The following is a 15,409-nucleotide window of genomic DNA, read 5'->3' as shown; positions in this document are numbered from 1 at the left end:
CACGGGTTTGTGTCTTTGGTTTTGTTTTTTCTTAAAGTGGACTGAAGACCAGCAGCTGAGCCTGACGAGTCCTGATCCGATCTGGTCCATCTGAACCACAGGTACACACTCTGAAACCCACAAAACTACACAAACCATGATGTTCACTATACGGACAAAAGTATGTGGACATGTTGTATTCAGGTGTTTCTTTTCTAACAGGGGTCTGGGATACAAAACAATAATGACTAATGTCAGAACATAGTTTGATATTGGGATAAATATCATTGTATTGGTTAGTTTGGTTTAAATTGTTATCTTTGTTTCCAAAATGCATCAGAGATGGTTTTGACTGAATTTCTGTCAACAATGATTTTGTTTTTTTAGTTTTGTTTTGTTTTTTTCTTCAATTTTTATCCGTGACTAGAATTTTACATGTTCTACCTCTAAATTTCTAAAATATTTCTCATGCTCTGACTGTAAATTAAAAATTTCTACCACAACTAAACATCTACTTTCTCCACATCTCACTGAGGAAGAAAAATCAAATTAAACTTTAAGTAAATGCTGATGTTTTGATGTCAAATCCTCATGAACAGGACATCTTACAGCTGTAGACATGATGTGTCCCAATATTTATGTCCATATAGTTTATAAACAATATTTTCATTGATTCGTTCATTTTTATGCATTTTGTCGATTTTTCTGTTAATTTTTGTTCATTTATGTTTGATTTGTTGACTATTTTGTCAGGTTTTTTTTTGTTTTTTGTTCTTTTTTTACTCATTTACTCATTGACTCTGAACACCAGGATCCCTGACCGGGTCATTTCAGATCCATCCTCTAGGACTAGAAATTAAGTCAAAACCATCTCTGAGTCATTTTGGAAGCAAACATACAATTTAAACCAAACTAACTAATGCAATGGTATTTATCCCAATTACAAATTATATTCTGACATTAGTCATTATTGTTTTGTATCCCAGAGAAACACCTGAACTCAACGTGTCCACATACTTTTGTCCATTTGTGTATTTTTCTCCACGTTACAGACAATAAAGCAGCTTAAACCTCAGGCTGAAACAGTCGTACACATACACATACATCTGAATATTCACATATTGATGCATAAACTACATCCAACAGCAGCTCTCACTTTACAGATGCACCAGTAAAAACCTGCTGTTCTGTTTTAACCCATTAAAACCCAGAACTAGTGTTTGAGGCGACATTCAAATGAATTTCTCTTTACATTTAACCATTACCAAGTAATTTATCACCCTTTTATTATAATGTTATCCTCTGTATTTTGCATTTTTCAGTGTAAATCATATATTTTCCTGTATGTTCATTAAAAGTAATTGAATAAATAACTAACTTTCTCTCAGTAAAATAAAGCTATTTTAGCAAATATCAAATTTTTTCCATGAAAAAATGCAAAAATTTAGGGTATTTAACTGTTTAAGATATTTTTGTAAGGGTGCTGTTTCTTTAATGTTTCTCATAATTCAGTTTTTGGGTTTCTTCAGTATTTAGTAATAGAATGTGACAAATAACATCATAAAAACAGTCAAATCTGGATAATGATGGGATGAGTTGAAAACATCTGGGTTTTAAAATGAATTGATTTTTCTTTTTTTTCTGTACTAACCTTTACTAAGTCATTTATCACAATTTATTATAATATTATTCTCTGTGTTTTGCATTTTTCAGTGTAAATCATGTATTTTCTATATTTAAGTCACTGATCATTTAGATGTTCATTCAAGCTAAGAGTAAATTCAAAGGTTATTATATCAAAACAGAGAAAACATCACATGAGACTTCATAAATTGATGTCCATTTTCCCCTGATTTATGTGTTTGATAAATGTGGATTGAATGTCAGTTAGTTCAGAAAAGATGACACTTGAGGAAAATGGGTCCAATATTTGTCATATTTTTTTTACTTTTAGGGTCAAATAAATAAATAGAAAATTTGTGAATTAAATAAATAACAAATAAAAAAAATATTAATAAAAATAAATAAAAATTAAAAAAAGAAATAATTTTTTCTCCTCCCATTGAAATGAATGGGTCAGGATCTGCTGATTGTCTCCTAAAGGGGCGGGGCTTAGGCAAACCATGTGACACTGAACCAGGAAGTTGCCAGATGGTCAATGTGGTCACCTGACCGGATCTCCAGAACAATGATTAATCACCGGGTCAACTTCTATTTATTATTTATTAATTTTGATCCTGAACTAACCCTAAGTTAAAAACAAAAATGACGTTAACGTGTCAGGGGTTCTGTATGAGTTTTGCAGTTCTTAACCAGCCTGATGTGGTTCTGTCCTGGTCCTGGTCCTGGTCCAGTCATGCACTCCCTGGCCGAGGAGATACAGAGTTTTTCTCGGACTCGCCTGAAGAAGCAGTGCACACGTGTGACATCACTGAGCGGCCGCCGCATCATCGAGACCTGGAAGGGGTCCACGATCACGGTGGTGGATGACCCCGCCCCGCAAGAGAGGACGCTGGGATACGTCCCTGACACCTCCTGGGATGTGCAGATCGGCATCGTGAAGCCGTACCTGCTGCTCGGTGAGTTGAGTAGAAACACGAATAAATGCATCTGAACCAGTGTTTTGAAGAACACGGGTTGTGTTTTTGTAAATGGAAGTGACCATATTTGGTTAAAAGGGGTGGAGCTGTGGGAGCGCAAGGAGTTATAAGTGGGCTAATGCTAAATGCTACTGTACTGACTTGGTAAAACAGCAAATTATTGCTATTGTTAGTGGAACCTGTTAGCTACAAATAGTACGACTGGGAAAAAATGCACAAAAGAAGTTTCAAAAGTCAGATGCAAGCTGTCAATCATACCTGTCAATCAATGGCCGACATCATAGCTTCTATTTGACCTGAGATCTGATTAATGGAGAAAACATACACAGAAGGACCAGGTCACTTATTAAAGGATCCAATGAGACCAGAAGGACCCCTGTATTTTCATAGAGTCAGGGGGGAACTCAGACGAGTCACATCATTTTGTCTAAAGTTTTATGTGTCTGTAAATTTCTTCTGATCATATTAATAATACAAAAAATACTACTAACAATAAATCACCGTGAAGAAAAAAGGTGAATAACAGATGTAGCAGTACGGTATCATCATAAACTATTTAATAAATTAATCCATAATAAAATTATTATTATTATTATTATTATTATTGTTATTATTATTATTATTATTATTATTATTATTATTATTATTAATAATAATAATAATAATAATAATAATAATGATAAAGTAATAATGAAAGAAACTTTGATTAAAAAAAAATAAGATAAAACTGTCACAAAAGATCAATAAATGCAGTAAAACAGCAGAAATAGAAACAGTTTCAACTGTATATGATGATTTGTTGGAAGTTAAACATTCAAATTGTACATAGTTATGTGTAGAAATTATTCTTTTCACTACTGATTAACCTGTCGATCCCTTTCTCATTTAATTGATCAGTTTTTCAGATTATTTGATGTCACAAAATGGTGAAAAATATCTATCAATATTTGCTCAAACCACAGGTCTAAAAAGGATTCATTTAATGTGGTTTTATAATAATGGGAGGATCATTAGCACTCCAGCATCCCACCCATAGAGGTCCTTTAATCACCTAAAGTGCATCATCTGCACAGTGTTGTAGTAATATCATAATATTTTTTTTAATCTTTATCTTGGCATATGTTAATGATTAACACCAACACTGGTTAATATACATTATTATTATTTGTGCTGGGGCAAATGTTTATGTTACTCTAGGAATTTAACATTGTTTACAATGTGTAGATTTTAGTGGATGGCACAGAATTTAAAAAATAATGCAAAAATGAACAACTTTTCACTCTTTGTATTTGGTCAGAATTCAGTTCTGACCAAACACAAAGAGTGAAAAATAATCTGACCTTTTACAACATGGAGTGTAAAGTGTGCATAATATGCTCACCTGATGTCAGAAGGTTAACACCATGTGGTTAAACGGCACCGGCCATCTTTATTTACACCCACGTCTCTGTGTCAACCTGAGCTGTGATGAAACCTTTGAAACCTGTCCATCAGTGGATGTAACCTGATCCCTGGACGTGGGGGGCGGGACTAGACATGACCTGCCGAGCCAAGGCGACCCCATGACCTGCAGCAGATCCATCCACATCCAGAGACAGGTCCAAGTCCAGATCCAGGACCAGACCTGGACACTGGAGCCCATCCCCAAAACTACCTATGACGACTTGACAGACCAGATAACTAATTACCTCACTAATCCACTAATTAATTAGTGTGTCATTACCTCAGTAATTACTTGATTACCCTTGTAATTATGTAATTACTGTGTAATCAGCTAACCCTGTGTGTGTGTGTGTGTGTGTGTGTGTGTGTGTGTGTTTGCAGGTTCACAAGATGCTGCACATGACTTCGGTACTTTGAGAAAACACAAGGTACTGACGTGGAAACACAAAATACTGCACGTTATGTCTTATATCATGTTACAGTAAAGGTCAAACTAATACAATATAAAACTACTCTGATGTGTTTGATTATATTAGTACAACAGTAAAAGTACAGTTAATCAAATAAAGTAGAATACAATACTGTTTGTAAATAAAAGTACTGATGCTGTAAAATGAAAATACTGTGTTAAAGTATAATTTATTAAATGTAATCATACTGATCTTTGATATTTTCATTAGAGAATCTCCAGCCTGTTAAAGTCTGATGGTTTTGACAGTACGTCTGTTTTAATACATTGATGATTTAATAAAATATTTTAGCACAAAATCAGTTTATTTGGATGATATTTGGCTGAACATGCATCTGTTAGAATAATGATCAGAAATTTGTTAAATTTGTACAGATTTTTCAACACTGATACAAGAAAATCAAGAATGTCGTGTCATTATTTTTCAATGCACTGAGATGGACAGACTCAAGGCTGCAGTGACTCACTGCTCCCTCTAGTGGTCACATCAGTTCACAGCCCATCAATGGAAATCAATTCACTTCATATCTCTGTGATCCAACACATCGGCAACTTTGGCAGAACTTCACAGATCTTTATTTTAAATACTACAATACGAATCTTAGGACAGTCTTTAGTATTTTAAAGTAAAAATACGACATTTAAATCCAATAAATTGAATCCAGCTGTAATAATGAGATTTTACAGGAGAGTCTGTTCAGTAAGTGGAATAATCCTGTTTCCTGTTTCACTCAGTATTTGTGCAGATTTGTCTGTTTTATTCAATTTAGTTTTCTGTAAATTTACAGATAAACCTGATGTGTTTTATCACAGACTTTACTGCCAACAGTGTGTAAATCTGTCACAGAAGCAAAATGTGGTTAATTTACAGAACCTAAAATCTGATTTACTACATAATTCCATGTGTTCCTTCATAGATGTGATGTTTTCATTAATAATATATAAGGTAGAAAACACAGAAACAAGCACTGATTAGTTCTGTATTTATTTGTTACTTTAACCCTCCATTATCCTGCCCATAGAGGTCCTTCTAAAACACCTGAAGTGTCTAATCTGCACAGTGTCGTTGTGATGTCAAAATGTTTTTCATACAGTTTGTTTTTAACTTTTTTTTTTACATTGTTTTTGTATTTTGTCAAGAAAAAATACCAAATATTCAATGACTGTCATATTTTCAACCCTTTAAAGGCCATGTGTAATGTAAACAAACCCTATTTTTTAATGCAAAATGTTGATTAACACCAACATTGGTTCATATATGTTATTATTTTTTGCGTCAGGTCAAATGGTAAATGCTAAAATGCGTTTGTGTTTTTTTGTACTCACTTGGCAGAAGGGTGTTAGTGTAGGAATTTAACACTGTTTACAAAGTGCTGATTTTAGAGGATGGGTCCGAATTTAAAAAATCATGAAACATTAACAACTTTTGAATTCTGACCTAAAACAAATTAACAGTTCTACTTGTAAAGGGGTCATATTTTGCTAAACCCACTTTTCTTAGTCTTTGGTTCATTTATTTGTGTATTTGGACTCTAATAGTTCATACAGTTTGAATTTGAACCCTCCAGTTACTGCAAGGCTATCTTTATATTCATTTTGGCAAAAATCGAGTGGATTTCTTCAACCCGTTTTAATTCCTGATTAATTAATTACGTTTTATAACTAGTTACGTCATGACATTTGCTCATATAAGGTCCAGACTTCCGATGAACATTTCTCCGAGCATGACATAATTGTTTATCAGCAGCAGCAGTTGTAGTAAAAACTGAAAATATATCCAGACTTGGAGTCGATCACTTAAAATGTTCAGTTGTTGGTTGAATGGGACAGAGCAGCACAGCCAACAACCTGGAGGGGGCGGGGCCTAAAGTGGCTCATGTGCATTTAAAGGGCCAGCGCTCCAAACCACCTTTCTGGTGTCATTACTCAGAAATAGGGTTGAAGATGGACCTGTGGAATTGAATGAATGAAGAATTCAGACCCAAACAGAGCATTTACAGTTTATGGAGACCACAGGGAAATGTTGGAAAATGTATAATTCCATTTTTAAAAATAAGCAAAAATATCACTCCTTTACCAAAATGAAGTGCAAAGTGTGCATAATATGCTCACCTAGTTACTGGAACATTAACCTCTGTTTTACCTGAGAAGACATGAAGCACCTGTACTGTTTATTTATACCAACAAATAATAAATAATCCAACAGACTCAACATCCATGTTTCAGGTTTCTCACATCCTGAACGTGGCCTTCGGAGTGGAGAATGTTTTCCCTGATCTGTTCATCTATAAAACCGTCAGCATCCAGGATCATCCAGACACTGATCTGCTGCCTTACATCCAGGACTGTTGTGATTTCATCAAGCAAGTTCACAAAGAGGTAACACACAACGGAAAAAATAAAGGTTAAACAGACCAACTGGACTTTAACTGAACAATAAACCTGATTAGTTCATCCAGGGGTGTCAAACATACGGCCCATGGGCCCAAACCAAAAAGTCAAAGAGTCTAATCCAGTCCATGGGATGAATCTGTGAAATACAAAAATTACACTGATGATATTAACAATCATTTTAGTTCAGGTCCACATTCACACCAATATGATCTAAAATGGATCAGAACCTGTAAAATAATAACAGAATAACCTAGAAATATTGACAACTACAAACTTTTCTCTTTGTTTTAGTGCTAAAAATTTAAATAATTAAGAATATTTACATTACCAAACTATAGTTTCACAAAAATCATGAATAACCTAAATATGAAGAACATGAAATATCTCAAGAAAAATTTAATTTTACCAATATTCTGTCTGTTATTAAATGTTTAATGTATTTGTAGATCCACTGTGATCTGTGCAAAATACAGAGGATAAAAACCCCACAGATGCAATAAATGATATTATGATATTTTCTTTGTAAATTGGTCTGAAATTGGACCAAAGATGACCAGAAAAACATCTGAAATAGTCAGCAATTCAGCTTCATCAAACCTGCAGATACTCTGATAGTATATTTTAGTTCATTTTCTGTATAGTTTAGTGTATTTTTTTTAGTGAATTTATTGTATTCTTTTGTGTATATTTCCGTGCATGTTGGTGTAAAATAACCAGGCCTGTTGGACTGTTATTTATGTTAATTTAAGGTCTGAAATTTGACCAAAGAAACCAGAAACATGTTTTAAAAAGTCAGAAATTCAGCTTCATCAAACTTACAGATAACTTAGCATATTTATTGTGTATTTTAGTGTATTTTAGCACATTTTATAGCTTTTTGGTGTTTTTTTAGTGTTTTTTTTTTTTTTGTGCAAGTTGATGTCTTAAATTTATCTTTAAGACCTTTAATTCTCCTTGAATTTGACAATTACTCCTTAAATCTGACACAAATCCAACATGAATAAAATGTAATTTTTTCCTGACTGACACATTCTACCATGTCAGTAAGCTAACGCTTAGCATTAGCTTAGCTAATGTATAGCATTAGCTTACCCAACATTTAGCATTAGCTTACACATCATCTATCACTGTCCAAATACATGAAGCATGAATATAACACAACAGATCATCACTGTTCGAATTTCCTGAGTAATGCTAAAATACTCATAAAATTATTGTGAATTTTTTGAGTATTTTAGCACATTTTTGTATATTTTAGTATATTTTATCTGTATTTTAATGCATTTTTTTAGTGTTTGTCCTAAATAAAGGCCTTAAATTCTCCTTAAATTTGATCATTACTCCTTAAATCTGACACAAATCCAACACAAATAGATTGTCAATTTTTCCTAATTGACACCGTTTTATCGTGTCAGTAAGCTAACATTTAGCATTAGCTTCCCCATCATCTATCACTGTCCAAATGTGGTCAGACTTGTCTTTTTTTTTTAACTCGTAGACCAGTGTAACCATCAAACATCTGGTCTGTTTTCTATTTTCCTGTTTGAGTTCTGCATGTGGAGCTCAGCCCAGTGAAAATGAAAACAGGAAACAGTCCCCTTAAGCCCAGAGGATTATGGGTAGGAGGAAGCGGGCTAAAGGGTCTCCTCTGACATGTGACACTTGTTTGGACATCTCCTCTTCTGAGCCTTTGTCTTAAATAATAGATGTGAAGTTTTGTTCATGTTTTATTAAACTGCACCCAGATCAGATCTCAGTGTCATACAAGCTTTTAGCAGCGAAGCCTGGAGCTCACCTTAACATGACACCGCACACACAGACACACACAGACACACACAGACACACACTCATCATTAGTCAGTCATTAGCAGTGTATCATTACAGGAAGTGTGTGTGCTCATTATGATATGTTTCTCTGTGTGCATATGTGGTAATTCCAGCCCTGATAATCAAACTGATGCTTTTACTTTGAAATGCCGTGTCCGATTACCCAGCAGGCCATCTGGCTCTTGACGACCCTCAGTTATTATCGCTGCCATGGCAACAGCAACATCATGTGACCCAGTTCAAGACTACATACAGAACATTTAAAAACTTTTTCTGTTTCCTGATGTTTGAGTTGATAACATCACATTTTATCATCATTTTCATGTCTTAAACCTCCTTTATTTGATCTTTTTTGGACTTTTTAAGCGCAGAATGTGCAAAAAAAACCCAACAGGAAATAAGGATGAAACAACAAGAAAAAGTAATATTTTATCTGAAATGTAAGCTTTTTTTTGCAAGTTTTAGTCTGATTTTGACCCAGATTTTGGACTAAATACTTCATTTTGTCTAATTCCCATATTCATTCTTTTACATTAATTATACATTTTTTACTTTAATCTCAGATCATATTCAGCTTGTTTCTTGCAATTTGGGGAGTTTTTCAATTGAACTTGTTTTTCAATATTCAATTTTTAGATGAGGCAAAGACGATATTTGCAGATTACCTCATCCCTCCGTTTTGACACTGTAAAAGCATTATTCATATTAGGAATGTACAGTGATTGACTTTATTATTGATTGTAAAACTTGAAGTAAAAGAGATAAACACCACCATGAATAAATATGGAAAATCAAACTCAAAGTGACTCATTAATAAATGAAGTCAGGATGTAAATGATCTGTGATTTTTATCTTGACCGACGTGATTTATTGGTTTATTTCTACTGATCAGTTCTGGTTGAAGCTGTGATCAATAATGGCTGATAGACATGATAGAAACAGGCTTTCATTTTAAGAATATTCACATTCTTTCTTGTAATTTTATGACTTTTTTATGACTCAAATATTCAGTTTTCTCTGGTAAATTGACTTGAATATTATAATATTTTAATGTACTGAATATACTTCACTGCATTTTAGTGTATTTTCCGAGTATTTAAGCATTTTTCCTGTGTCTTTTACTGCATTTTTTGTGTTTGTAGAGTATTTTTTTGTGCAAGTTGGTGTTTTAAACTTGTCCTAAACTAAGGCCTAAATTCTCCTCAAAAGTGGTGATTAATCCTTAAATCTGACACAAATAAAATGCATGTTTTTCCTGACAGACACTGTTTTACTGTGTCAGTAAGCTAACGTTTAGTATTACGCATCATTCATCACTGTCCAAATAGGGTCACTTCTGTTTCCATAGAAGGAACATGACATAATTCTCATTAACTCTCACTTTTTCACATTTTCCACTTCATTTTTTTCTCCTTTGTATCATTTATGTATCATAATTACTTTTTTATCTATTTATTTTTTATATTCTGTGTTGTCTTTTTTATCCTCTGCTGTAGTGTCCATGGATGTTGTGAAAGGTGCTTAGAAAATAAAATGTATTATCATTTATTATTATTTTGACCCAAAACTGCATTTTCTGTATTTTTCCATATTCTCTACAAAAGTTTCATTCATATATTTATGTTTACTTGCTAAAAATTCAGTAGTAACAACAATTTCTGACTTTTTCATGCAACTTTAGCTGCATGTTAGTCCAGATGAATGATTAAAACCTTTTGATTTGTGTTCCGTGGACTCTGACATTTGGATAAAGCTCCTGTTTTTTATCTGCGTTACCAGCCTCAGGCGAGGTGATGATATCGGTTTGTTTCTGGCAGCAGTGAATGGCTTATAACTGGGCCGCCGCCGCCATGTGAAGACCGACAGACGCTGTAATGGAGACGCTGATGGGAATCTAAACACACTAACAAACATGCAAACCCTCTCTTTTACCTAAACACCAGCGTGTGAACTGGGACTTTAGACCTGATGAACTGGTCCACAGAGTCCTCTAGTGGTCAGATAGAGTCACTACAAGGGTCTGAATCCCACTGTGGACAGTAGAGCTACAAAAAGTAACATGAATAAGAAAAAGGGAAAAAAAAAAAGGAAATATGAACAAAATAGACAACAATGAGAATAAAATGCACAAAAATAAACAAAAATATGAGAAACATCAAACAAAATATTGTTAAAATTGCCCTTACTTCTTTTAAGACATTTCATGTTGTTCATATTTGTTGATATTATTCACATTTATTGTTAAAGGATAGTTTGTAAATGTAAAGTTCTTCATGTAATTTTACTTTTTTACACTAAAACAAAGAAATGTTGTAGTTGTCATTTTCATAGGTTATTATGTCAGTATTTTACTTTAGATCACAGGTGTCAAACATGCGGCACGGGGGCCAAAACCGGCCCACCAACGGGTCCAATCTGGCCCACGGGATGAATTGGCAAAGTGCAAGTTAGGGCATCAAACCCAAAAATTATATCATAATAACATATAAATAATGACAGCACCAATTTTTTCTCTTTGATTTAGTGCAAAAAACATTAAATTATGAAAATGTTTACATTAACAAACTATCCTTTAAAATGTGAAAAACTTGAACAAATATGAATAACCTGAAATATATGAAGAAAATTAAGGGCAATTTTAACAATATTCTGCCTGTTACTAAATGTTTTGTGCCTTAGTAGATCTGACCTACAATGCGTATGTATAAATGATAACTCGAGGCATAATATTGACAAAATTGTACTTATATTTTGTAACAAATTCCATTTTTTTCAGGTTATTCACATATTTTTTGTTTGGATAGTTTTTAAATGTAAATACTGGCATAACTGAATGTTATTTTTTGCAGTTAAACAATTTGGAGTTGACATTATTTATCGGCTGTCATGCTGTTATTTTACTGGTCCGGCCCACTGCAGATTAAATTGGGCTGAATGTGGCTCCTGGAAGAAAATGAGTTTGACACCCCTGCTTCAGATCATACTGGTCTGAATGTGGAACCTGAACTAAAAGGATTTTAATATCTTTGTTAATCTTCAGTGTAATGGTTTCATCCCATGGGCCAGATTAGACCATTTTGTGGCTGGTTTTGGCCCACGGGCCGTATGTTTGACACCTGTGTCTTACAAACTGCTTCAGGGTCAAAACATGCTATCCAAATAACTCTGACAGGACATTTTAGAGACGATTTGACAGATTGTTGTTGCTAAATGACCCACATTTTTACTTTTAAATTATTTTTTGTTTTAGTTGGACCATAAGGGATTATTCAAAACAAGGAGCTACTTTATATTGAAATAAATGTTGGAATGGCAATCAATTAAAGTTTGCTCTCTGACGGGACATTACTGTGCTTTAACCCTTCACTAATTGTGTCCATTGAAGCCGGTGTTGACCCAACTCTGTCCCCTTGTGGCCAAAACCCAAACACCTGCAGCTTTAACATGACCTCTGACCTTCTGGCCCTCAGAAAGGCGTGGTTCTGGTTCACTGCAACGCCGGTGTGTCACGGGCACCCGCCGTGGTGATGGGCTACCTGATGTCATGCGACGGCCACTCCTTTGACTCTGCCCTCTCATTGGTCCAATCGGTTCGTCCCTCCTCTTCTCCGAACCCCGGCTTCTTGGAGCAGCTGAGGAACTACAAAACGACCACGACGATGAACGGATCCACCAAACACTAGAGGTCTAGACCAGGACCAGATGATGCAGGTTTACCTCCAACAAGAACTGGAACAGGGCTTTGATTGGATGATATTTTTACTGGGTTTTGCACTGAAATGGTTTTTCTTTGCTCTGGTTTGTTCATTGGAGCAGGTGAAGGTTGAAGGTGAGGTTTACATGTGCGACTGTGTAAAGCTTTAACCCAGAAAGACCCAGAGCTGCTTTTGTGACAGTTCCCAAATGGAATTTTCTCTATATTTAACCTTTATTAAATGCTTTATCACCATTCACTGTAATATTAACCTCTGTATTTTGCATTTTCGGTGAGAATCAGGTATTTTCCTATATTTAATTTAACCCATAAGCACCCAAACCTCCACCGACGACCAAAACCATCTACTGATCTAAACTGTTTAATACCTGCTGATCCATTAATCCTATCAATACATGTAAAAAAAAAAGGTTTAAAATGCAGTTCTTCATCTTTTCATGGTCATCAGATATGACCCATTTGGACGTTCAGAGGCTCCATAGTTACCATGGAAACACCATCATCTTCTCCAACATTGATTCACCAGTAAAACCCATGGAGTTGGATCAGTGACAGTGGATGGACACACTGGGTTTATGTTCAGTTAATGAGAGATTTTGCTGACACACTCACTTTTCCTTCTGTTTTGATATAATAATCTTTGAATTAACCCTGAGTTTTTATTAAATATAGGAAATTCAACGTAGGAAAAAAGATTTACAGTGGAAAAATGCAAGATATAGAAGATGATATTATAATAAATGGTGTTAAATCACTTAAGAAAGATTCAACGGAGAGAAAAATTCATTTGCCAACTGCCATAAAAGTAGCACTGGGTTTTAATGGGTTAAACTGATCATGTAGATGTTCATTAAAGCTCAGATTAAAGTTGAGGGTTAATATATCAGAAACAGAGAAAACTGAAGAAAAAACGACTTTTTCAGCAAAGATATCAATAACTATAAAACTGAGCATCTCCATCCACTGGCATTGATCCAACTCCATGGGTTTTACTGGTGAATTAAGGTTGTAGAAGATGACAGTGTTTCCATGGTAACTACAGAGCCTCTGAACGTCTAAATGGGTCATATCTGATGACCATGAAAATATGACAAACTGTATTTTATACCAATTATTTACATGTATTGGTAGGTTTAGTGGATCAACAGGTATTAAATATTTTCGATCAGTAGATGGTTTTGGTTGATGGTGGATGTTTGTGTCTTTATGTGTTAAAGTGAATTACATGCATGAACTGAGTGGATGGTTTTATTAAAGGGTCAGTTTGTCTAAATATGAACACATACTTTACTTCTCCATACAGATTCTCCATGTTTTGTTGATGCAAACAAGGCCAGTGATTCATCAAACAGATGGGAAGAGATAATGCCCTTGTATGTTTCTGTAAATCATGTGTAATCTGAATGTTTCTGAACCAAAACCAGGACTCATTCCAATATTAATATCCCCCAAATCGAGTTTTGGGGATACACTGGAAAAAATGTAAATCTTACCAAGTGTATTTTTCTCATTTCTAGTCAAAATATCTCATCACACTTAAAATAAGACATAATCACCAAAAGAGTAACTTTTCAGTGAGATATAAGAACTTATTTTTAGACAACAGATCTGGAAAATCTTATTTCAAGAAATCTTACCTAGATAATTTTCACTTTGCTTGAAAAAAGAAATTAAAAATCTACTATCTATAAAAACAACTTGCATGAATTTAGGTCTTTCATTTTACTAAAACACCGGTAACTGTTCAGTCATTTGTGACATTTACTGGTTAAAACATGTTGAGAAATGTTGATATATGATGTTTTTTTGGTTCTCAAACACTAAGACTGTATGGTTTTTGCAGAAAAGTACAACATAGAAACATATTTTTCTTCAGAGGAGCTAATCTTTATAGAGCAGTGATAAAAGTACTCACGGACCAGACTTTAACTAGATATTTCATGTTTTATGCAAAAAACTTCCAAGCAGAAGCTCTAACGATGAACCGTCGGATCAATGTGTTAGATTAGTGCGTTAATGCAGTGGAAAACCAGTTAGATTCACACTGAAACTAGTACATGCAGGATGTTTAAGATAATTATGACGTTTTTTAATGACTGTGTTTGTTCTTTTGTGTGTTTTAAATAATGCTTTTTTTTTTTGATGCTTGTTCCTATTTTCATCTCTGTGTTTTATTAGATTGTATCAAACCAAACCACAAACTGTAATTCAACAATAAAAGAAGTAGAAAACTTTATTGACACCGTCTTGTTGACATTGCCTCTACATTTATTCCAGCAGATTAGTATAAAAAACATTCACTGGTATGTCAATATTACTTTGCATTCATGTTTACTGATCAGTTTTTTTCTATGATAGTGATTCAGAATGATCTGGTCTACACCTTTTACTTGATTTATTTATATATTGATGTGTTTTTCTCAAGTGTTTCTTTATGTAAGGGAAGTAAATAGACTGTAAAACACAAGAACAAGAACAAGAAGAAAGTTTGCTGCTGTTTGATTATAGGATGAAACCAATGAAAGTCAACGTTAATGTGTACGTATTGTCCTCTGTGAACTGTGACTGTAACTTTGCTAAATGTTGCCAATATAACTTTCTATTATCTCATAAACTAACCGGAATCTCTCATTAATGCTGCCTTCATGTGCTATGGGAATTTTCGTAAATACTAGCTACGAATTCCAAAATTGCACATGAACGCTCCCTAATGTCGTATTTTTTCTATTTGTATTTTAAGACATGTTTCCCAACATCTTTGGTCAAATTTCATATAAGAAACAGTTCAATGGGCCTTATAGTTATTATACACCAGCTTGCACAAAAAATACACAACACACAAAATTTCATTAAAAATACACTAAAATGCATGAAAACTACACTTAAATGGACTATAATATACAAGAAATAAAGTAAAATGCACATAAATATTGTACAAATACACAAAATGCACTAAAATATGCAAGAAATACACTAAGAGTC

At 34.1% G+C, this 15,409-nt stretch overlaps 1 protein-coding gene across 1 annotated transcript; it reads left to right on the top strand.

Annotated features, from left to right (window-relative positions):
- The first annotated feature begins 27 nt into the window (after positions 1-27).
- Positions 28-12,477, top strand: dusp19a (dual specificity phosphatase 19a). Its single transcript, XM_030125136.1, has 5 exons — positions 28-101; positions 2,334-2,558; positions 4,404-4,450; positions 6,718-6,870; positions 12,183-12,477. The coding sequence occupies exons 2-5, from the start codon at positions 2,336-2,338 to the stop codon at positions 12,393-12,395; spliced, it is 636 nt and encodes a 211-aa protein (XP_029980996.1). The 5' UTR covers positions 28-101; positions 2,334-2,335; the 3' UTR covers positions 12,396-12,477.
- Positions 12,478-15,409: the final 2,932 nt, after the last annotated feature.

Source organism: Sphaeramia orbicularis, chromosome 21 (genome assembly GCF_902148855.1).
Source record: "Sphaeramia orbicularis chromosome 21, fSphaOr1.1, whole genome shotgun sequence".
NCBI lineage: Eukaryota > Metazoa > Chordata > Actinopteri > Kurtiformes > Apogonidae > Sphaeramia > Sphaeramia orbicularis.
The sequence above is the reverse complement of the archived record's forward strand: the minus strand, read 5'-3'. Positions and strand labels throughout refer to the sequence as shown.